Source organism: Leucopleurus acutus (assembly GCF_964270905.1).
Source record: "Leucopleurus acutus genome assembly, chromosome: 4".
Taxonomy (NCBI): Eukaryota; Metazoa; Chordata; class Mammalia; order Artiodactyla; family Delphinidae; genus Leucopleurus; species Leucopleurus acutus.
The window spans coordinates 156664661-156688327 of NC_139146.1; the positions used below are offsets into that span (position 1 = coordinate 156664661).

Sequence of the window (23667 nt, forward strand, 5' to 3'; positions counted from 1 at the left end):
CAGACTGAGCTAGAAAGAGAAGAAAGGAACTCCTGTTGTTCTAAACTCTTGATCTAACCCATTTTATGCCAAACGAACCGGGTCATTGCTTCCTCTGTTCACCTCTCCTTTCCTCTGGAAAGAACACTCCCCGCTACCTCAATTCTGCAGTGCGCTAGGGTGGGCTCTGGCTGCCAGACACGTGCCTTGGGGCTGGGGGGAGTCCAGAGGTGCAGGAAGAGGGACACAGCCTGAGGATGGAGCCGGTGCCCACAGGGCAGAGCGAGGCCAGCACCGACAGAGAAGAAGAGGTGAGACAGAGGTCCTCCAAGGTTTGGGGAATGGCGTTCTCCAGGAGCTGGATCCATCCCGGTGCCTCCAGGCTCCCCAAGCCTCTCTCACTTCTGGGAGCTACGGGAGAAACTGCCCAATAAACCCCCTGCAGGTAAGTTTCCGGAAGATTTCTGTCCTTGGTCACCAAGAGTCCTAACAAATACAATGTTTCCAAAACAGTATATGTCAAAAGACTAAAGTTTATTTACTATTTACAAAACTTTTTGACTGAACACATCTTTGTACAGAATGACACATTTTATTGCATAAAATATTTGAAATAGCTGAAGTTTACAAGCTTATAAGGTATGAAGCTGAGAAAATTATTACATTAAATGGTTACATTAAGGTAAACACAGGGACATTGTCTCTGATAGGAAAACACTAGGTACAATGTTACAATGTAACTGAATTTCTTACTGTTGAGTCTGATATCATCACAAACATGAGGTAATAAAATTATTTTTAGGATTGAATCAGTGCTATATATGCTATATATATGTATAAACATATATTACATTAGGAGTCTGCATAGTCATGAAAATTCATAGACAATAAAGACCGCAGCCTGAGAAATCAATGTTCTTCATAAATTTTTGCAGATGATTTTAATCTGATTCATCACTGCTGAAGTAAGAGCTGTCACAATATTCAGCTGTATAAAGGAACTTATGGATAACTGGGTTCATCTTCGGGATCCAGTGTCGGGGCACCAGATATGTTGAGAGATTAAATAAATCTACAAACACCTTGTACCTGTCACTGGAGAAGCACATATATACAGATGTTTCAGACTTATTGACATGAAAGATTTTTAAATTTCTCAAATAATGATATTTTGCCGTAAATAATTAGTATTCATTATTATATGTTCCATGTTGTGTTTATCAAAGAGTATTAGTATTAAGATTGCTTCATTTTTATTCCACATCCAAGGTTCATGCCCATAAAACCATATTACGTGTTTCAGTGATCCGGACCAGGCTGGTCCAGATTAAAACCTAGAGCTTTACTATTGTCATGCTACCTTCATAAAGATAAGGGTGTGTCCTAGTTTCTGACTTTTAAAGGACAGGATGCAAAATTATAAATTGAAAGCACACAGAATTCCTAGTTGTTCATCAGAAAATATTTCCCACCCATTAAGTTGTTGCCGGATAAGTGACATGAGTGCATTAATAAATTGAAATGCCATCTTAGATTTATAATAAATGTCTATGAGAGTGATTTTCACATTTAAAATTGCCATGTGTTTGTTAGTCAACTATTTTAACTTGCAGTTTTATAGCAGAAGAACATTTGTCTTTGAAGTCAAATTTGGGTTCAAATTTTGCTCTTTCATTTGCAACTCATGTGACCCTGGGCAAATTGTCTAAAGCTCAGTGTTTTGGTTTCTAACTCTGTAAGATAAAAACTACAATCCCATCCTCTAACCAGGCCTTTGTGAAGATTTAATGAGAAAATGACACACCAGGAATGCTGTTTGTGTTCACCGTTCCCACCACCCCTGATGGCGGTGCTCGTTTCATACAATCATTTACAGTTTCATGCTGCTTACAGAATTTACTCCCAGGAAAAGAGGAAATGTGTAATGGCTGAAAATTCAAACCAATAACTTTTGTGACTCATTCAGCCTAGCGTTTATTCCCGGGGAAACTGAAAATCTCTACAAATGATGAAAATAGAAACACTGTGTTTTATAACTTAGTCAATCAGGTAGTAAGAGTAGGGATGAAAATAGTGAATTATAAAGAATTTTGGAGTCACTTTGCTGTACAGCAGAAATTAACACAACATTGGAAATCAACTATACTGCAATAAAATTTTAAAAAAAGAATTTTGGAGACTAAATCTAACTTATTCTCGATTCTCCTTTCCCATGGGGCTCTGTAAGTTTCCCAGTTTTCAGATGTGTCTGTCTATCTGTATATCCACCTGTCTATAATACTGTGAATACTAAATAAAGTAAGAACATGAATGTCCTAGAAATCTCTCTAGCATGTTTGAAGTGCTCAGTAAATGTTGCTTTCTTTCCTTGTAAACAATATAAAAAGTCAGTCTCTGGAGCACATGGGAGTAGTTTTTATCCTATACAAGAGAGTCATCTCAGCAAACAGGAACCTGTTTTCGGCTGTGTCATTCATCTGGCCAGGAGGACTTTGGCGGAATCAATGATACCCATTTTAGTCTAGCCCAGACCTGAGCCAGAATAAGTTGAAAACGCTTCTTGGGTTACCTGGTTCCTGCCCTCCCAGGTCATGCAGACATCGGTACCCCGCCCCCTCGCATCCCAGGATGCAATGATGAATTTCCAGAACTAAGGATGTTTGCAGTGACCTCCGAAGGCTCCCACAGGAGTCCCTTAATCTAAGGATACATGGGTTGCCGGCAGTCCAGACAGGAGGGAGTCCAGACAGGAGGGAGTATAAGTGACTTTTCCTAGATAAGGCGCATCTCTGTGGGGAAAAAGGCGATGGTGGGTCCCCGAGATGAGGAGGGATGCCCGGCTTACCTCACCGTGGAGCGCAGGTACTGGTACCCCGAGGACCCGCCGGTGCCCGCCTTGCTGCCCAGCATCCTGTGCACCACGCACACATGGTTGTCTAGACAGACACACGCGTTAGCTCCACGTGCACCAAGGACAAGGGGTCGGTAACGATTATCACCTCCCCTTATCCCTCAGCCGTGTGGAAGGCTCACGTGTGAGCGGATGAGGGTGCGGGGTGGTTGCCCGGCGCCCTGCCTGGTCCAGGCTGCGCGGGGCGTCCGTCCATCCTTACGCACGCTCAGCCCTCGGACGCCGTGGGCGGAGGCCCTGCGACTTACATGAGCCCTCGCTACTCGTGTCGTCATGGGGCCCTTCCTCCATGAACTCGAACTATTGAAATTATATTTTCAAGTTGTACTGACGCCAAGAGGAGTGCATTGCTATTACAAGCGAAATTTTCTTCGACCCTAAGTCTGCTTGTTTCTTCTGATTATCAAACACAGCGTCTTCCTGGGCCCACAGAGGAGCCGTGAGCACTGGGCACTGCGCCTGCCACGCCCTGGATGGGTCGGCCCTGAGAGCGGCTGCTCGGCTGCTTTTACGACAGAGCCCCACCCCGACCCACAGCTATGGGGGAGGGGAGGGTGCCAGGGAGGGAGCAGCTCTGGGGGGTCCGGGGGGACTTACATCTCCACTTGGTCATGAGCGAGTCCATGTCCATGAGGGAGGTCAGCAGCTGGAAAGGGACCTGGAACCTGGGCTCTTCCCTGGGACAGAAAAAGAATAATAATAATAATAGTAAATAATAGTAATAATAATAATAAAAAGTGTTCAGGCAGGTCCAGTGTGTCAGGAAGAACACACGTTCTACCACCTGTTGGGCCTGAAACAAACATCCCCTTTGCCTCTTAGGAGCTGTGACAGCTCTGATCTCTCTCCCAGATTAGTTTCCTCATCTCATGAAAGGGCTTAACACCACTCATGTTGCAGCATGTGTGTAAGAGTCTAGAACATTCCTCGATAGACGTGAAGTGACCCGCCAGAGTCGCACCTCACACCCCTTCTCATTAAAGGCAGACACGGACACCATCTCGGATTTTCTAGCCAATAACAGTCAGAAACTTCTTCCAGGCAAAGATGTTAAAACGTGAAAACAAAGACTGCTTGTTAGAGCTCCCTCTGATATATGTTTCCTTTTTCATCTAATCCCCCAGCTCTCTCAGTGCATTTTCTGCCGAGGATACATAAGCCTGAATAGCATATGCTTACTAACATTTGAGGAAAACAGAAGGGTTTTTTATGCTGCCATTCTGAAAAATAGATGGGACAGGATTAAAAAATAAACCCAAGTAAGTAAGACATGCAGTAAACACAGATTTTTTTTAATTTTTAATTTTTTTTTTTTTTTTTTTTTTTTTTTTTTTTTTTGCTTTTTACTAGTGTGCTATCTATTGCTCTGACACATTTAATCTATGAAACACAAAGATGGGCCGTTCACCCACGTGGCTAGGAGGACAGGACGTGGATGCCCCAGACGCTGTGGATGGTGGAAACAGACCTGAAATTGCTGAACAAGCAGAACAACAGTTTATAAGGTGTTTTCACTTCATTCTTTTTCATTTTACAAAACAGGAATAACAGCATCATTAAGTGACAGAACCCATTTCATGGCTGAGTTTCTGAGACAGATTAAACTTTGTGTCCTTAGGACACTTAATGTACATAACACTCTGCAGAATTTAATGAAAAGGATATCAATTAATTTGTGTGTGTTTTTATGTTTTTTTACCCACCACAGGTATAAAATTGGACTCTTACTATTTAAAATAAAGAAAAACCTCATGAAACTTCACGATTATTTTCTAAGCTTCCCCCCCGGCCAAATCTAAATGATTTTTTTAAAACTATGATTGCAATGTATAAGCTTTATACTGGATTTATTATCTGTATCTACTCCTCCATTTTTACTTCTAATTCACCTCTTTTGAGAATTCCCTGGCGGTCCAGTGGTTAGGACTCAGTGCTTTCACTACCAGGGGTACAGGTTCCATCCCTGGTCGGGGAACTAAGATCCCACACGCCGTGCGGCACAGCCAAAGAAAACCAAAAATAAATAACTAGAACAATCATGCTGTATGCCTTAATTCTCCTCTTTTGATTTGCTTTTACCTGTAAAAGTATATCATCAAGGCCCCCTGAAGCGCTTTGTATGATAGCCGTCTCTCTCCTGCAAGACACATAGCAAGTTTTAATTTAATAGGTAATTTAAGGCACTCATGTTCACTTGGCAATCATCACCTTAATTGTGTCACATGTCTTTAGAAAAGAATGTGAATGTTCGTTTAAATATTTTATCCCTTAGCTTGAATTTGGAAAACTATCATTTAAAACATTATTGTAATATTAGATTTTAAAAGACAAATTTAAATATATATATATATATATATATATATATATATATATATATATATATATACACACACATACTTTAAATTCTCAAAACCTTTAAATAGGCAGGGTTAGAAATCAAGCAATAAACAGCCACATACAAAAGGACTTGACCTTTTTTCTTTTCCTAAATACTAAGTTGCTGTATCATTTATGAATACCTTATTGGAAATACTTCAAATAAATTATAGAATTATAAAATAAGGTTTATTAAATATATTTTAAGTCACTTAAAAATATATTTTAAGTCACTTAAATATATTTTAAGTCACTTAAATATATTTTAAGTCACTCAAATAAATTATAGAATTATAAAATAAGGTTTATTAAATATATTTTAAGTCACTTAAAAAAAAAGAGAAACCTGGTATAGAAAATACTTAACTTCCACAACAAATGAAAAATTCCTTGTGCCTATGAGTGGAAATAACAGTGTGCATTTCTTCCCCCCAAGTAATGTTTGACTTTTTGATCTCATGGTCTTACGTTCCAGGGGAAGAATCCTCGGAATAGAAATGCCTACCTTTACTAAGGAGATGCTCATGGCGTTTCTCATCAAATAAGGATAGTAACACCTCTTTCTGCTTCTGAAATTCAGCCTTTTGTTCCTCCTTTTCCTCTGACTCTTCCTTGGCCTTTGGGGAAAATACTGCATTAATATTCCCAAGAGAGAAGAGATCCTTATTTTAGAAAACATTGCTTGTGAGAAAAAACTAGCTGGGTGCAGAAAGGGTGTACTTAGGATATGTACTATATCATCTAATACTGCAGCTTGGAAATTACGGCTTATGAGACAGGACCTTCCTCATACCACTGGTTCTATACTTTTGTTTAAGTTTAAATGATTTGTTAAATCCAAATACTCTCTTCATAAATATCAAGAAAACTGGGCTCAGATGGGCAAAGCTGGAGGTAACTACAAGTGGTCAATGATGGTCTAATTTTAGACAGCAATTATTTAATACAGGCAGTAAAGTAATTCCACTTAGGAAAAATTAAGAATTCCTAGTCAGAGATACTACTAATTCTACTGAAATTCTATCTTCAGTGCAGTATTCTAGAAATACAATTCCTTAGATAGTTTCCACTGTTATATATTTTTTTATTTGACATCTATTGATTTGTTTAAGGAAATTCTTATTTTCCTGCTTACAACACATGTGCTACTTACAACTCAATTACTTGGGCTGGAGCAAAAATCCGTTTCCCCAATTGTCTTCAATTCATCAGAACAACCACACTGTGTGGTAAGAATGTGTGTGCACACTATAGCCAATTGATTATTGATTTATTCAGTAAATAAGGCTAATGTGATAGAGATAAAAATCATGAGCAAAATTGAGTCCCTTGATCTCTATCTGGTGGGACTGAAACACTGAAAACTTAAGTTAAATTACAACCATAGGCAGTGGTGTAAAGGAACAGTGTTGTCCATAATAACTTATAGTAGCAGAGAGGTTGGGTAAGAACATCCTGCAGAAGTTGTCCTTGAACCAAGACATTCAAATTATAGGGGTCCCAGAAGAAGAAGAGAAAAAGAAAGGGACTGAGGAAATATCTGAAGAGATTATAGCTAAAAACTTCCCTAATATGGGAAAGGAAATAGTCAATCAAGTCCAGGAAGCACAGAGAGTCCCATACAGGATAAATCCAAGGAGAAACACGCCAAGACACATATTAATCAAACTATCAAAAATTAAATACCAAAAAAAAATATTAAAAGCAGCAGGGAAAAGCGACAAGTAACATACAAGGGAATCTCCGTAATGTTAACAGCTGATCTTTCAACAGAAATTCTGCAAGCCAGAAGGGTGCGGCAGGACATCTTTAAAGTGATGAAAGGGAAAAATCTAAAACCAAGATTACTCTACCCAGCAAGGATCCCTCATTCAGATTTGATGGAGAAATTAAAACCTTTACAGACAAGCAAAAGCTAAGAAATTCAGCACCACCAAACCAGCTTTACAACAAATGCTACAGGAATTTCTCTAGGCAGGAAACACAAGAGAAGGAAAAGACCTACAAAAACAAACCCAAAACGCTTAAGAAAATGGTAATAGGAAAATACATATTAATAATTATCTTAAATGTAAATGGATTAAATGCTTCAACCAAAAGACATAGATTGGCTGAATGGATACAAAAACAAGACCCATATATATGCTGTCTACAAGAAACCCACTTCAGACATAGGGACACATACAGACTGAAAGTGAGGTGATGGGAAATGATATTCTATGCAAACAGAAATCAAAAGAAAGCTGGAGTAGAAATTCTCATATCATACAAAATAGACTTTAAAATAAAGACAATTACAAGAGACAAAGAAGGACACTACATAATGATCAAGGGATCAATCCAAGAAGAAGATAGAACAATTGTAAATATTTATGCACCCAACATAGGAGCACCTCAACACATAAGGCAAATGCTAACAACCATAAAAGGGGAAATCAACAGTAACACAACCATAGTAGGGGACTTTAACACCCCACTTTCACCAATGGACAGATCATCCAAAATGAAAATAAATAAGGAAACACAAGCTTTAAATGACATGTTAAACAACCTGGACTTAATTGGTATTTATAGGACATTCCATCCAAAAACAACAGAATACACTTTCTTCTCAAGTGCTCATGGAACATTCTCCAGGATAGATCATATCTTGGGTCACAAATCAAACCTTGGTAAATTTAAGAAAATTGAAATCATATCAAGTATCTTTTCCGACCACAACGCTATGAGATTAGATATCAATTACAGGAAAAAAAATACAAACACATGGAGGCTAAACAATACACTACTAAATAACCAAGAGATCACTGAGGAAATCAAAAAATACCTAGAAACAAATGACAGTGAAAACACAATGACCCAAAACCTATGGGATGCAGCAAAAGCAGTTCTAATTTTGTTGTGGTCATCCATTTACAGTGCTTGGTGTCAGTTTATTTATCTCTTGTAAAAATAAAATACAGTGTGTGTGTGTGAAAAAAAAAGTAGTTCTAAGAGGCAAGGTAATAGCAATACAATCCTACCTCAAGAAACAAGAAACATCTCAAGTAAACAACCTAACCTTACCCTAAAGCAATTAGAGAAAGAAGAACAAAACAAACCCAAAGTTAGCAGAAGGAAAGAAATCATAAAGATCAGATCAGAACTAAATGAAAAAGAAATGAAGGAAATGATAGCAAAGATCAATAAAACTAAAAGCTGGCTCTTTGAGAAGATAAACAAAATTGATAAACCATTAGCCAGACTCATCAAGAAAAAAAAGGGAGAAGACTCAAATCAATAGAATTAGAAATGTAAAAGGAGAAGTAACAACTGACACTGAAGAAAATACAAAGGATCATCAGAAAAGACACAAGCAAGTATATGCCAATAAAACGGACACTTTCTGGAAGAAATGGACAAATTCTTAGAAAACCACAACCTTCCGAAACTGAACCAGGAACAAATAGAAAATATAAACAGACCAATCACAAGCACTGAAATTGAAACTATGATTAAAAATCTCCCAAGAAACAAAAGTCCAGGACCAGATGGCTTCACAGGCAAATTCTATCAAATATTTAGAGAAGAGCTAACACCTATCCCTCTCAAACTCTTCCAAAATATAGCAAAGAGAGGAACACTCCCACACTCATTCTACAAGGCCACCATCAACCTGATACCAAAACAAGACAAAGATGTCCCCAAAAAAGAAAACTACAGGTCAATATTACTGATGAACATAGATGCAAAAATCATCAACAAAATACTAGCAAACAAATCCAACAGCACATAAAAGGATCATACACCATGACCAAGTAGGGTTTATCCTAGGAATGCAAGGATTCTTCAATATACACAAATTAATCAATGTGATATATATTAACAAATTGAAGGAGAAAAACCATATGATCATCTCAATAGATGCAGAAAAAGCTTTTGACAAAATTCAACACCGATTTATGATAAAAACCCTCCAGAAAGCAGGCATAGAGGGAACTTACCTCCTCATAATAAAGACTATATATGAGAAACCCACAGCCAACATCATTCTCAATGGTGAAAAACTGAAACCATTTCCACTAACATCAGGAACAAGACAAGGTTGCCCACTCCCACCCCTATTATTCAACATAGTTTTGGAAGTTGTAGCCACACTAATCAGAGAAGAAAAAGAAATAAAAGGAATCCAAATTGGGAAATAAGAAGTAAAACTTCTTCACTGTTCGCAGTGACATTATACTATACATAAAGAATCCTAAAGATGCTATCAGAAAACTACCAGAGCTAATCAATGTATTTGGTAAAGTAGCAGGATACAAAATTAACGCACAGAAATCTCTTGCATTCCTATACACTAATGATGAAAAATCTGAAAGAGAAATTAAGAAAATACTCCCATTTACTATTGCAACAAAAAGAATAAAATACCTAGGAATAAACCTACCTAAGGAGACAAAAGACCTGTCTGCAGAAAACTATAAGACACTGATGAAAGAAATTAAAGATGATACCAACAGATGGCGAGATATACCATGTTCTTGGATTGGAAGAATCAACATTGTGAAAATGACTATACTACCCAAAGCAATCTACAGATTCAATGCAATCCCTATCAAACTACCACTGGCATTTTTCACAGAACTATAACAAAAACTTTCACAATTTGGATGGAAACACACAAGACCCCAAATAGCCAAAGCAATCTTGAGAAAGAAAAATTGAGCTGGAGGAATCAGGCTCCTAGACTTCAGACTATACTACAAAGCTACAGTCATCAAGACAGTATGATACTGGCACAAAAACAAAAATATAGATCAATGGATCAGGATAGAAATCCCAGAGATAAACCCACGTACATATGGTCACTTTATCTTTGGTAAAGGAGGCAAGAATATACAATGGAGAAAAGACAGCCTCTTCAACAAGTGGTGTTGGGAAAACTGGACAGCTGCCTGTAAAAGAATGATATTAGAGCACTCCCTAACACCATACACAAAAATAAACTCCAAATGGATTAGAGACCCAAATGTAAAGCCAGACACTTTAAAACTCTTAGAGGAAAACACAGGCAGAACACTCTATGACATAAATCACAGCAAGATCCTTTTTAACCCACCTCCTAGAGAAATGGAAATAAAAATAAACAAATGAGACCTAATGAAACTTAAAAGCTTTTGCACAGCAAAGGAAACTATAAACAAGACGAAAAGACAACCCTCAGAATGGGAGAAAATATTTGCAAATGAAGCAATCGGCAAAGGATTAATCTCCAAAATATACAAGCAGCTCATGCAGCTCAATATCAAAAAACAAAAAAAAAAAAAATCCAAAAATGAGCAGAAGACCTAAATATACATTTCTCCAAAGAAGATATACAGATTGCCAACAAACACATGAAAGGATGCTCAACATCACTAATCATTAGAGAAATGTAAATCAAAACCACAATGAGGCATCAACCTCACACCAGTCAAATGGCCATCATCGAAAAACTACAGACAATAAATGCTGGAGAGGGTGTGGAGAAAAGGGAACCCTCTTGCACTGTTGGTGGGAATGTAAATTGATACAACCACTATGGAGAACAGTATGGAGGTTCCTTAAAAAGCTGAAAATAGAATTACCATATGTCCCAGCAATCCCACTACTGGGCATATACCCTGAAAAAACCATAATTCAAAAAGAGCCATGTACCACAGTGTTCATTGCAGCTGTATTTACAATAGCCAGGATATGGAAACAACCTAAGTGTCCATTGACAGATGAATGGATAAAGAAGATGTGGCACATATGTACAATGGAATATTACTCAGCCATAAAAAGAAACAAACTTGAGTTATTTGTAGTGAGGTGGATGGACCTAGAGTCTGTCATACAGAGTGAAGTAAGTCAGAAAGAGAAAAAGAAATACCATATGCTAACCCATATACATGGACTCTATGAAAAAAATGGTTCTGAGGAACCTAGGGGCAGGACAGGGATAAAGAGGCAGATGTAGAGAATGGACTTGAGGACACAGGGAGGGGGAAGGTTAAGCTGGGACGAAATGAGAGAGTGGCATGTACATATATACACTACCAAATGTAAAATAGATAGCTAGTGGGAAGCAACTGCGTAGCACAGGGAGACCAGCTCGGTCCTTTGTGACCACCTAGTGTGGTTTGATAGGGAGGGTGGGAGGGAGACGCAAGAGGGAGGGGATATGGGGACATATGTATACATATAACTGATTCACTTTGTTATACAGCAGAAAGTAACACAACAATGTAAAGCAATTATCCTCCAATAAAGTTGTTAAAAAAATAAAAAGTAAAAAAGATAAAAAATAGAATAGAATTTGCCTTCCAATGCAGGGCATGTGGGTTCGATTCCTGGTCAGGGAACTAAGACCCCACATGCCACGGGGCAACAGCCCGTGCACCACAACTACTGACTGAGCCCATGCACTTTGGAGCCCGCAAGCCACAACTAGAGAGAAGCCCGTGCACCTCAAGGAAGAGGCCCCACCCTGCAACAAAAGATCCCGCCCCCAACTAAGACCTGAAGCAGCCAAATAAATATTTTTTAAAAAAGCAAGAAAAAAGGAAATTTAAGGAGTTAACTAAGCTAAACAGTTGAGGATTACTCATGTCTTAGCAGATGCTGAAGCAGTGGGTATAAACGAGTTCACTGGTGGAAGAGGACAGAGACGGAATGCAAGGGCTCTGAGCCCTTGTGAAAAGGAGAGAGAGAAACAAGGACCAGCACACTAGATGAAGACACAATGTTCATACCAAAACCATGGGGGAAAATGTTCAAGAAAGTGTAAGTAGTCATTAGTAGTAAAGCCAGTAGGAAGTGAAGTAAAATGGAGATAAAAGTGGTCATTGGATTTAGGTACCAGTGACCATTTGTGAATGACGGGCAGGAAAGCAGACTGAACCGGGGCGAGAATTAGATGGAGAAAAAGAAATAGCCATACTGACTGCTGTTCTAAGTACTCTGCAAATATGAACCTCATGTAATGTTCACAGTAATCCTATGAGGTAGATACTCATATTTTCAATTTTGCCAATGAAGGGAGTGAAGCAAAGAGAGGTTAGGTAGCAGGAGGGGTTCAATGGCACAGGGTCACCAAGCAGGGACGGGGGGACTTGACCCATGACTGTGGCATCAGGTCCCTGCTTTAAACACCTTGTGACACAGCCTCTCAAGGTGTAGAATTGAAACAACTCTTTCAAGAAATTTCGTCATGAAGAAAGGATATGGGGCCCATAACGTGAGGGAAATTGAGGAATCTACAATATATATTTTTTTAACTGAGAGAAACTTGACATTGTCTGAGAGCCAATAAGAAGAACTCAGCAGACATATCAGAGTGAAGGAAAGTTATATGGCTTAGTGTATTGGATCACTGGTCCTTTGTGAGCCCACTTCTGTCTAGAACTGGTCATAACATGATATTTTCAATATAAATGAGAAAGGTCTATTAGTCTCATCTATTCAAAGTCTTGCTTACAATCAACTTCTTCATTTAATTTTTATTGCACATCAGTAAAATTAAATCAATCATGTCATATATTCCAAGCAGATGCATTTGTAAAAGAATATGAGGAAAATGAAAGATTAATAGAAAATGGTTAAAATGAAATTCCCAGTACTTCTCCTGTAGCAAACTTATGTTTACTTATGGCTTCACAAATACCTGAATTCTTGTGAATTCTTCTTCCAGGCCTTTGACAATGTTGTTTTCAAACTTTCTCCAGAAGTTAAATCCATGTGGCTCTAAACCTGGGGTTCTTTCCAGCCATGCCTGAAATAAATATTTTTCAAGTAAATACATTGTAAAATTTAAAATATGTAAAATGCTTTGTAACAAACATTTATGAACTTGAAATAGAAAATTTTCATGGTTTTGAGAAACATACATCCTAAGTTTTTTTGTGTGTAAATATTTCTCTTTCCCTTCAATTTCTTCATTTATAAAATAGCAATATTTTATTCTCCTAATCTTAAAAGAAATCACATTAAAGATATTTACTCTTTATTAAGAAATATATTATTACAGAAATCCCAATTTTTTCTATAAATCTATGAACATATCTATACATTCTTTTAATGAGGGCTTCTGGTTTATTCTCAAAATAGTTTATGTCTTAGGAGCTGAAGGAATCATGACATGTATAAGATATGATTTCTTCTAAACGCAGGGACATTGTACACTTAGCAACTTTGAAGTCAACTGACTGCTCAATTATTTTAAGATGTCACAGGATTTTTAATCTAGAAATAAAACCGAATCTGTGCATCTCTGTGGGTTCTCACTTAGCCTATTTTTGGTTTTGAAATTAGCTTTCTGATTCTTTCTCTATCTTTATAAGCCTTTAAATAGCATTATCTATAATTTATTAACCTAAATCTACACTTACAATGCCCAGGGGATTAGTGAGCAGAGTATAATTCACTAAAATAAAAATTTAATTTGCAAAGGAAAAGACTTTGTCAAGGAACTCAAGACTATACAATCTTTATTTAATAATTTACTTATGCGAGAACAAATTAATAATTCCTCAAGGTCATTTACAGACCCACAGAGAAGTAAGATATGAAGGGAAAGAATTCTGAAGGATAGAATCTTAGTGACTTAGTGTAATTAAGAAACACAACTTGTGGAACTTTTCAATTATCGAATATTTTAAAGAAATAAAGCTCATTCAGTAAATAACCACACCCAATTTAAAAATCAGCTAATCCAATGTTGCTTAGCAGGAATATTTAAAAGGACTGTTATAATAAGATAAGGAGGTTATTAAATATTAACATATCATTGATTATATAAATCTCTCTGAAGTTCTCAAGAGAGCTTTTAATATTTTAATTAGTGGAATTTACCAGCTAAAGTATTTCTATACATTCATTCTTCTCTTATTTACAATGAACGCGACCCAACTTTGATATGAATTTTAAAATCCGGGTGTCGCAGAAGCTCAAGTAACCAGGTGTGCTGAGCTAGGCGTTCCCAGTGGCCTTTGCACACACACCTCCACCAGCTGCAGGAGGGTCCTTTCCTGCTCGGACTTCAGTAGTAGCTCGTTGTCTTCTCCCCTGAAGTTATCACGGTAGTGTCTTCTGTTGTAAGGGACCCTCAAGCTCTGAAGAACCCCTATCTTGTTTTCTAACAGTCGGAACTGCAGACTCTGGAAGCCTGATGCCGGGGATAAGTACTCTCTGTGAGAACAGGTTGGGGAGGGCAGAAGAGGAGGGAGGAGATTGTTGTCATGGCCAATCGCCGCAAGGGTCTCTTCTGTTGGGAAAGGTGGTCAGTGTGACTCTCCCAGGCATCACCACACACAGACACACAACTGCCTAGCATTGGACCCAGGACTTGGACTTCACCAAAATCAGGACAACGAGGTCCTAGCCATCATTGTCACTGTCAGCTGATATTTGTATAGTCTGTGAAAGGTCATATGTGTATGTATGTGTGTGTTTATCTATGTGTGTGTGTTTACATGTAAACTTATACGTACACATGCAGACACGTACATGCATGTGTGTATACTAAGCTTTTCCTAAGATAAAGACAGGTGAACACTGAGCAATATTTTTCATTTAATAGTGCTAAAAGTTTCTTTATAAGTATTATTCAAGGGAATTCCCTGGCAGTCCAGCGGTTAGCGCTTGGCGCTTTTTCTGCGGTGGCCCAGGGACAATCTCTGGTGGGGGAAACCCCGCAAGCCATGCGGCCAAAAATATATATATTATTCCATTTCTCTTTAAAGTTCAATTCATTAATCTCACTACCTAGTATTATTATGAGCACTGGTAAGACCCTACAAGTAAAATGAATGGGATGTTGCCTAGCACAAAATAGGGCATCACAAAGTGTGAGTACTCCCACCCCACATAACTCTCACATCCTTACAAATTTCCTTCATCTAACTGGTACTAAAACTTCAAGTTGTTAAATATACTACAAAGGAATTCTACCACTTTTCATTTGATCATCAAATATGTAGAAGACACTGTCTGTTCCATCAGTAAATGCACCTGACGCTCTTAGGAAGATTTCTTCTCAAATTTTGGTTATGAGAAAAGATTTCATAGATAGATAGATAGATATCTTCCCGGATATGTACCTCTAAAATTTATAGTTCAACTGTTCAATAGTCTGTAATAACCTAAATGGGAAAAGAACTTGAAAAAGAATAGATATGTGTATATGTATAACTGAATCATTTAGCTGTACACCTGAAACTAACACACCTGAGTATAGCTGTTAATCGACTATACTCCAATATAAAATAAAAAATTAAAAGTATTAAAAAATAAAATTTATAGTTTAATCTATAACTTATGCTGACATGTTTTTTTATATATCACTCCTGTTTCTCTTTTATTTTCAGTTTTTAATCATTTAACTTTAGTTATGTGTATTATATCAGCCTTTTTAGCCATTTTGGTAAGTTGTCTAAAATCCTTTTGGGATAAAAATTGGGCACACACGATGAATTGAAATTCACAGATCGTGCCGTGTTCATATGTAAGAGGAAAGGGATGAAGTATTTTCAGTAGCTGCTTAAATGCTTGTGGTGATGATTCCCGAGTATTCCCAGTGACAAAGTGTCAGCAGGACAGGCTTCTTACGTCACACAACACAGCACACACATTCTCTCCAGCCCATCAAAATGGGAGAGTAACCCCTGCGTGTTGACAAAGCCGCGTGCACACCTGAAGTCGTTGAAGTCCAAGGCTGTCATGGTCTCCAGGACGGAAAACTGCTGGACCAAGAGCTTGAGTATCACCCCCACTCGGTGCATTCGGGTCACCACCTTCAGCATGTTCCTCTCATCCCTGACCTGGGGGTTAGGAGATGAACAGAGTCCTCAGGCCTCAGTTCTGGAAGACACTAAATAGAGTGTAAATAACGATGTGTTCCTGTCAATGCCGTCTCTACTCTAAGGAGGGACCTTGGCACTAAAATGTGCCTTAGGTCAACACTGGACTCATAGCAACTCTGAATTGCGTACAAGGAACGCCTGCAACCTCAAAATCATTTTTTTCTTTAAAAATAGAAAACTATATGGAAGCAAGTTTTAGGTAAATTCTGGACCACAACTCCCACCGATTCCTTAGCAAATGCCTCTGCTAGTTTTGCTTTAAGGAATAAAGTCCAGGGGAACATGGGGACCCGTGCGTGCAGGTTAAGCAGACCCCTGGGTCCGTGGGCTCCGTCCTGAGGCGGGAGTTGCCGCTGAGACAGATGGGGTTTGCGTTCACAGGTACGAGAAGGGCACTGTCCGAGGCTGGATGTTCTCTCCTCCCAGCCCCCTTGGCGCAGGGGCTCCGAGCTGGGGGACCCAAGGCTGGGTCCTGTGTCCTCCAAGGGCGGAGGAAGGTGTGGGCAGGGTGCGGGCTGGGAGGGAGGCTGCGGGAGCTTCGCGGGGCGCCCCTCTCTGCCCTCCCCCGTATCCTCTCCCACTTTTCCCTCCTCTTTCTCTCCGTCTCCTTTCCTCACCATTGCTCCTGTCTTCCCATGCAGACGTTGAGTAGAAATACAATTCTGGTACCTACTGATGAACGAATCGGCATTAGCTGTCCTGGCAATCCACCGTCGTTCGTCATAACTTTTTTTTAAGGGAAAAATATGGAGTTCTAAGCAAGGGGCTTGAAACTAAAATTGGAAAGGAACCTTGAAGCAAGGTGATGACGAGGCTGGGAAGATGTGACTAAACTCTTCTCCGCTACAAACTTTTTTTCCCCCGTTAAGTTATAATTCCACCATTTGGTGTTAAAATTTTCCCATTAATAACACTTTCTACTTTCTCCAAGAAAAATATGAAAACAATATTGTGACATGGCAACTCACGTGGCCGTGCTGAAAGATCTCGCGAACAGAATCCAGTTCCCAGAGGATCTGCTTAAACCAGAGTTCATAAGCTGCGAGAGGAAAATCATTGTCAGTTGGAAAGTGATGGGAGCCTTTTGGCCATAATTATATGAAAGACTCGGTTAACACACTGAAAGAGAAATCAAAATGGAACTTAAAATTCAATAAAGGCCAATACAGCCCCATTTTATGCTACAAACAAATATTAGTGATAAAGTTATAACAGCCTCCTTTTATTGAGTGCTTGAATATGCCAGGCGTGTTATCCATATGCTTTACGTTATTTTCCAAACGACTTCTCTCAACAAAATATTGTTAATGTCCTTGAGGATACAGCACATAATCTAAATCTAACTTCCCGTGTGGAAGCTGGAGGTGTGTGGAGAAGTGGAAGTGATACTAAATTTCTATAGAGTGAGACCCTAATACACATTAACCTAATGAGTATGACAACGTATTTGTTTCTAGGGACTTGGACTCTATGGGGAGGACAAGCTATGAACAGCCTGAAACTCTGTCATACTCATCTATTTCCCTCAGTTCCTAGCACAGTGTTTGGCGTAAGATAAATGCTGGGTGATTATTATATAAATAGATGAATTAAACAGCCAGTGTAGTCACTAAAGGAGCATGGAAACCAATCACCTTAGTGATCGCTAGTGTCTTCTGTTTGGGCACAGGCTGTGCTTCTGTACTAATGAAGGGAATCAAATTGTACCTTTAAATTACATTTAAGGAGACTTTCAGAAATCTATTTTCCATATGTGGACAAAAAGAGGAAACCAAATATATTTTTGGATCAGTTTGTGAGTCACGTTTTCAGGTTTAACTTGGTGTAGCTGGTCCCATGACCCACTGACCACGTGTTCTGATGTAAGGAAAGTCTCCGCATCAGACGATAGGTGCTACCATTCGCTGTGTGCTGACTGTGTGCTCTACCTTGAGCTCAGTGCTTAGTGCACGTTACTCATGTCATCCTCACAACAACTCTATGCATGAGAGGAAACAATCATTCTTTCCATTGTATAGGTGGGGAAATGGCGAGAATTACTGGTCAAGAAACCTGACCGAGGTTACACCATCTTTAATGGTAGAGATGGGATTCGAAACAAATGTCTGATTCCCAATGTGTGCTGCCCTGCGGTGATTCCTCCCCTGCTGATTTGGCCTTCGAGCCACTGATAAAAATGGCAACATAAAAAAACAGGAGAAGTAACACATTAGCCCCATTATTTTCCATTTTTAATTCTGTTTAACTCAAAGGAGACGATCATATTAGCCAGTCCGTGAAGAAAACACTCATTTGAGGAAAAGGCACAAAGAATCGATAGAACAAGGAAACATCTAGAAACGCAGCACCGACCCGCATGAGTCACTGGGCCCTGGTCAGCCAGATGGCAGTATTATGACACCAACAATCTTGAGGAAATCTAAAGGCTTGGGGGTCACAGACCTCTGAAAGACATGTTTGTGAAATTTTGCACAAAATTTCAAAGAGTTCAGGGACTTCCTAAACTTCCAAAGTCAAGGACTCTACGTTAAAAACCACTACCCAGAAGCAGAAGTATGGAGACTAGGAACACACATTTTAGACAAAATTCACATTCCTGTTTAGTACCAGCTCTCTGTAGGACATGTAAAGTTACAGTAAATGTGAGGGATCTGTTTCTTGAAAATAGTCTCCTAACGTTCCAAGTGGAAAAAAAGTGACATCTTAGCTTGCAAATTCTTTGTGAATTCCAAGAGATAGAAAGCCCCCTTGGGTTTAGGACAGAGTCCTAACTGATCCAACAAGCACCGAGGTAGCAGAAAGAAGACTGTTATAAATCGCGGAAGGAGGTCCTGTGAGAACTTATCTGGCAGCGAAGTATTCGCGAGCATCCTAACAAGGGTGATTTCTTAGTCCTCCACCGTCTTACAGGTAAAAGTGTGGTAACTTTCCTCATTACTGATGGAAAATTCCTATGAATAGCTACTGTCCAACCTTGTGTGCAACTTACCTTGATGAGTTATGATGAAAAGATGCTCATCATGGATTTTATTTCCTTTTATTTCACTTTGAAGTGCCTGCGCATTCAAAACTTTTTCCAACTTTAAACAAAAAAATAGAAACACTGATTTTGTAGAAACTTCCAGCTACAAGATGAATACGTTATGTGGATCTAACGTATAGCATAGTGATTATAGTTAATGACAATGCATTACATACTAGATCTTAACTGCTCTCACCGCAAAAAAAAGAAAGGGCTATTATGTGACATGATGCATGTTAATGCTCTGGTGGTAATCACTTTGCCATATATAAGTGTATCAAATCAACGTGCGTGCACCTTAAACTTATGCAATGTTATATGTTAATTATATCTTGATAAAGCTGGAAAAAAGATTACAAAGAAAGACTGATTTTGAAATCGCAAAACTAGATTTTTACCAACTTTAATAAATAGAATACAATACTGAAAAAAGTCCCCCAAATCCCAAATGCTCAGGAACCAATCTACTTTCTTTTAAACAATTAATGTGTCTTCATAAAGAGTGAGTTGAATTCATGAGTTTTATTCTTTTCAGAAGAAAGTATATTTGGTAGGAATCTATCGTAACAAATGCTGTTACCCTCACTGAGAAATCATGTCCCTTCCATCTCTTGCCCCATCTCTTGACCCTCATGTCCCTTCCATCTATAAAAGCTTCATAGCTTGCTTAGTCTACTGTGTGTCTGCTGATCTTTTATTCTCCTAAAGAGTCGATTCTAAGACCTTAACGTTGCCTGTCAGCTCATCCTTAGAAACCCACCAACAAGGGCATCAAGGGCTCTAATCACTTCACGTCTTAAAAATAATCTCCAGGGACTTCCTTGGCAGTCCAGCGGTTAAGAGTCCACGCTTCCACCTCGGGGGCATGGGTTCAATCCCTGGTCGGGGAACTAAGATCCCACATGCCGCGTGGCATGGCCAAAAAAAAAAAAAAAAAGAGAGAGAGAGATAAAAATAACCTCCAAATGCCTCTTTGTAACATCTTTCTTTCATCTAAACATACGCCTTCAACATTTCTAGTTTACGATAAAGAATTTCAAAGAGAAAATGTTCTGGCTACATTTGCAGTTATCTGGGCTGGGATTCAGTAACCAGGTCTCAGGTATGCAAGTTGTGCAACGCCTGCCAGTTATCTGCGCTTTATCTCATCCCATGTGTCCTCGGCCTGGATTCTGCATTCTCTGCTTCCACTGTATTTCTGTCAGGCAGGTGAATCTTCACATATGAGTCTCTTGACGTGTTCTAACAAAACTTGAAAAAGCATATGTGTGTATGAAAAGAGATATCTTTAGGTCCAGAAAACTATTTGGCGACTGAGAAGACAAACAAACAGAAACCCCAACATGAAAATGTCACCTAGCGCTTAGCAATGAAAGCTCCTCCTTGTGAGGACTCTGCCACTTACTTGCAGGTAGTTCCCATAGATAAGTCCCCCTTTACTGGCTCTATTCACACCCATTTGTGATTTGTCTTCTTCACTGCCTTGTACAGAGAGGTTTTTAAAAGCATATCTGCAGATGAAAACGTGAGAAGAAAAAAATAGAGCTTGAAAAAGAACAATAACTAATAAAAGGACTGATGAGAATTCCCTTATTGCTAACTTTTCAAAGTAGATTATTAAACAAGGGAAGAAGGGTGACAGTGTTCACCCTTGCTTTTGAAATTCCGAAATTAGTGTTCATACTTGACATTCCTAAGAGCTTACCCATACTTAGGATAGAGGTGAATACTCACCCAAAGCTGCTTCCTAAACATGGGCACCCACTCATGGTGAAGACGTGCTGTCACAGGAGCCCTGAGCTTTGCCTCTGGCCGGGTGATGTCTTTGCCCCCCAGATGTTCCACAGCTGCCTTTTATGGACCCTGCCCACCCTGCCCAGCCAATCAGCCCCTCTGTGTCTCTTACCAAGGCTCTTGTTTCAGCTGGAACAGGAGCTGAACTTTGGTAAACGTTAGCGTGGATTTGTGTTTGGGACAGTTTGTTTGCTAGAAGTGTGAGTGTTCTGCCTAACAGTATTGGACTTGTCAACTTCTGCTTTCATATCCACAGTAGCAAGGAGCAAATAACTCGGTAAGAGGCAAAGGGAACAACCCAAAGATTTAACTGTTCTGTTCCAAGAGCACATTTTCGTAGTGTTGCGGTGTATGAGAGGATGAGCTTGTACGCTGCATGAGAAAAACAAATGCTTATTCTCTCAGTCTCACATTTGAATATTCTCACCACACCTCAGCCACAAACGGACCTCGAACGTCTCTGGGGAAAGAAATTCGTTACGTAACAGACGCAGGATTCATGCTTAAAGCCCGTTTCCAGCCCCTCTTCATAGCTCTTCTGGCCTGAATCTCATCTAATGATTAGCAGCAGTTAGGCTGCTGTATTGAATTGGAACTTAAATGCACATTATTAATTTACTGGTCACCTGTCACACCCTGATTACCAGGCAGTGGCAGTCATCCCACTTTGTCTGCAGACAGTTTTTATTTTTATTTCTTTTTTCCTTTTTTTTTTCCCAGGATACAATATATAATGAGCTTGGTCAGGTGGACGTACATGTTTAATCAAATGGTGACGGTGACATTGCTTTGAGAACACAAAGTTAGCATTGCCGCATCCAGACTCTCACGTTGCCAAATCACGTGTTATGATGCAGTGCAGACAATTTTTAAACGATAATAATGTGCCCAGGGTTCCAAGCAATGTCTGTGAGAAAGTATTCTTTCTAGAAAACATTATTTACTGGACTAACTTCTAAACCGTTGCTTTGAGGCCCCTGGAGCCAGGGCAGAAGCTCCATCTCCCTCCCTACCCGCCGCTGAGAGGCACGAAAAAACACACAGACAGACAGCTTTTCCTATTTCTCTCACCGTCTAAAGGGATGGATTTATGCCATCAGAAGTCAGAAGCTTCATTTCTAGTCTTGGCTGACTAATTTGCGATATGGGAAAATTAACTTAATGCCTGTACACATCTACTTCTTCATCAAAAGCACTGAAGGTGTTAAAGTTGATTGTCATTTCGAAGGTCTTCATCCACATGAAAATTCTGATTTTATGACTATAATAAATTGTAACATCAATGCAGTCTTACAGAAGCATAAACAGCATGAAAATGTTATAAGAGCTGGGAAATCATCTAAACCACATCCTAGATCCCTGCACTCCACTGGGGTTTTCACAGATACCTCAGGCCGTTGCTTATTCCCTGGACGGGGGTTGTCAGCAGGAAAGGTAGCAATTGTTCCTGGTGTGCTGGCCCAGAGTGTCTGGAAGCAGAAAATATTTAATAGCTCCTCTTTCTCTACATGGTTATTCAACTAAGTGTGTTTACAAATAATACAGCTAAATAATTTATTCTACTCTCTTTAAGCCTTTCAGCTGAGAAATGATCTTCACTTACTGGTCCCCATACTAGTGAAAGAAATAAGGAAATGATGTTGTTTTCACTATAAATTAGAAAAGTTAGATATTTTAGAAGCAAAAAAATTTTCTGTCTTTTTTTTTTAAATAACATTCCACTTAGATCTCCTAAGCAGTGTCAATTCAGTGGCTTATCTGAGCAACACAAGAGCTGATTATTCAAAGATTTGAATTCAGTGCACCAGAGAAATCCTAAATTAACCTAAGAAAAGCTTGTTTCCTTCAGCCAGGACAGTAGCTACAATGACAGCGCTCAAACACATGTATTCTCATTCTTTTCTTTCTTTTTTTGGCTGTGTTGGGTCTTCGTTGCTGCCTGCGGGCTTTCTCTGGTTGCAGCGAGCGGGGGTTACTCTTCCTTGTGGTGTGCAGGCTTCTCATTGCGGTGGCTCCTCTTTGTTTCAGAGCACGGGCTTCAGTAGTTGTGGCACGCAGGCTCAGTAGTTGTGGTGCATGGGCTTATTTGCTCCGCAGCATGTGGGATCTTCCCGGACCAGGGCGCAAACCCATGTCCCCTGCATTGACAGGCGGATTCTTAACCACTGCACCACCAGGGAAGCCCTCATTCATTTTTGCAATAGAAAGTATTATGAGATTTAGGACTAGTTATATTCTGGTCAGCATCTTGCCAACACTTAAATGTTGCCACTTGAAAACCAATTTGTCAACCTGATGCTTACCCCATACTGAAAACGTTTTCTTCGTGATCAGGTTTAAAACTTCTATAACCAATGTAGTACTTACTGCTCCCAACATAGCTTATGTACTGGATATTTTATACAGACCTTCTAGAAATATACTTTAACGCAAAGAAATCTCACGGTAAGAACCTCAGACATTAGAGCAGGTGAAAAGAGGAGACCACATGGCTACAGGCAATGCTTTGTGGTAATCTCTTCTAAACTCTTCACGGGTCCTCAAGCACATAACTCTGTGTACCCATGGGTTACAGAGAGAAAATGCTAGAGGCAAAGCTGCCTGATGTCCATGCTTAGAAGACAAGAATCATGCCCAATCCTGGGCCGAACGAAACCCCCCAAACCACCCAACCTGCAGAAGTAAAAATACTGAGAACGTGGGAGACAAAATAACATTTTTTC

General features: G+C 39.3%; 1 protein-coding gene across 1 annotated transcript; it reads right to left on the minus strand.

Annotated features, from left to right (window-relative positions):
- Positions 1-521: 521 nt before the first annotated feature.
- TDO2 (tryptophan 2,3-dioxygenase) lies at positions 522-20984 on the minus strand. Its single transcript, XM_082838524.1, has 12 exons — positions 20885-20984; positions 20556-20661; positions 19118-19208; positions 17097-17167; positions 15959-16086; positions 14269-14455; positions 12933-13040; positions 5772-5883; positions 4970-5027; positions 3488-3567; positions 2825-2915; positions 522-1074 (listed from the first exon to the last, which is right to left on the minus strand). The coding sequence occupies exons 1-12, from the start codon at positions 20917-20919 to the stop codon at positions 921-923; spliced, it is 1221 nt and encodes a 406-aa protein (XP_082694650.1). The 5' UTR covers positions 20920-20984; the 3' UTR covers positions 522-920.
- Between the last annotated feature and the right edge of the window lie 2683 nt (positions 20985-23667).